Here is a 1,231-nt window from a genome sequence, read left to right as displayed (position 1 = left end):
TGAAACTGTGTATGGAGTCATCCTCCACCACATCACTGCCTAATGCATTCCACCTGTTAACTACTCTGACACTGAAAAAGTTTTTCCTAACGTCCCTGTGTGCGCGTGCGCGTGTGTACATACCCTCACTAATTATATTTGCACTGGTTGATTAACTCACACGTCATCACCCGAACCACCAGGAATAACAGCCCCTTCCCCACCATTTCTAAATGACCTTTTGCAAATGGACATTATGTTTGAATTCTACTTATTGACCGCCAAGTCGCCAAGACTTGCCACAGGGGGCGCCAAGACCCTTGCCACAGGGGGCGCCAAGACCCTTGCCACAGGGGGCGCCAAGACCCTTGCCACAGGGGCGCCAAGACCCTTGCCACAGGGGGCGCCAAGACCCTTGCTACAGGGGCGCCAAGACCCTTGCTACAGGGGCGCCAAGACCCTTGCCACAGGGGGCGCCAAGACCCTTGCCACAGGGGCGCCAAGACCCTTGCCACAGGGGGCGCCAAGACCCTTGCCACAGGGGGCGCCAAGACCCTTGCCACAGGGGGCGCCAAGACCCTTGCCACAGGGGCGCCAAGACCCTTGCCACAGGGGGCGCCAAGACCCTTGCCACAGGGGGCGCCAAGACCCTTGCCACAGGGGGCACCAAGACCCTTGCCACAGGGGGCGCCAAGACCCTTGCCACAGGGGGTGCCAAGACCCTTGCCACAGGGGCGCCAAGACCCTTGCTACAGGGGCGCCAAGACCCTTGCCACAGGGGGCGCCAAGACCCTTGCCACAGGGGGCGCCAAAACCCTTGCCACAGGGGCGCCAAGACCCTTGCCACAGGGGGCGCCAAGATCCTTGCCACAGGGGCGCCAAGACCCTTGCCACAGGGGGCGCCAAGACCCTTGCCACAGGGGGCGCCAAGACCCTTGCCACAGGGGGCGCCAAGACCCTTGCCACAGGGGGCGCCAAGACCCTTGCCACAGGGGGCGCCAAGACCCTTGCCACAGGGGGGCCGGAAGAATAGCTAGCAACAATGTTTGCGGCTTGGCGCCAAAATCTGATAATTAACTAATCCCACGAAATCTAATCCTATTTATTCTTATCTTACTTAATGTAATCCTATGTAATTTAATCCAATTAAAAACTGAATAAATGTATTGACCTGAAAATAATCACCTTGAACTTAAATGGCCATAGACACGTGCCTCGACCCCCCTTTAAAGAGGCAAGGGAAGGGGGCTCG

At 58.1% G+C, this 1,231-nt stretch overlaps 1 protein-coding gene across 1 annotated transcript; it reads left to right on the top strand.

Moving 5' to 3' along the window:
- Positions 1–235: 235 nt before the first annotated feature.
- Positions 236–1,012, top strand: LOC123753360 (keratinocyte proline-rich protein-like). Its single transcript, XM_045735356.1, has one exon. It carries the CDS (start codon positions 236–238, stop codon positions 1,010–1,012), a length of 777 nt encoding a protein of 258 aa, XP_045591312.1.
- The last annotated feature ends 219 nt before the right edge of the window (positions 1,013–1,231 follow it).

This window comes from Procambarus clarkii, chromosome 40, assembly GCF_040958095.1.
Source record: "Procambarus clarkii isolate CNS0578487 chromosome 40, FALCON_Pclarkii_2.0, whole genome shotgun sequence".
Classification (NCBI taxonomy): domain Eukaryota; kingdom Metazoa; phylum Arthropoda; class Malacostraca; order Decapoda; family Cambaridae; genus Procambarus; species Procambarus clarkii.
This window is presented reverse-complemented; position numbering and strand designations above follow the sequence as displayed.

Coding starts and splice junctions, on each gene's coding strand:
- LOC123753360 (XM_045735356.1), top strand. CDS start 236: ATGTTTGAATTCTACTTATTGACCGCCAAGTCGCCAAGACTTGCCACA.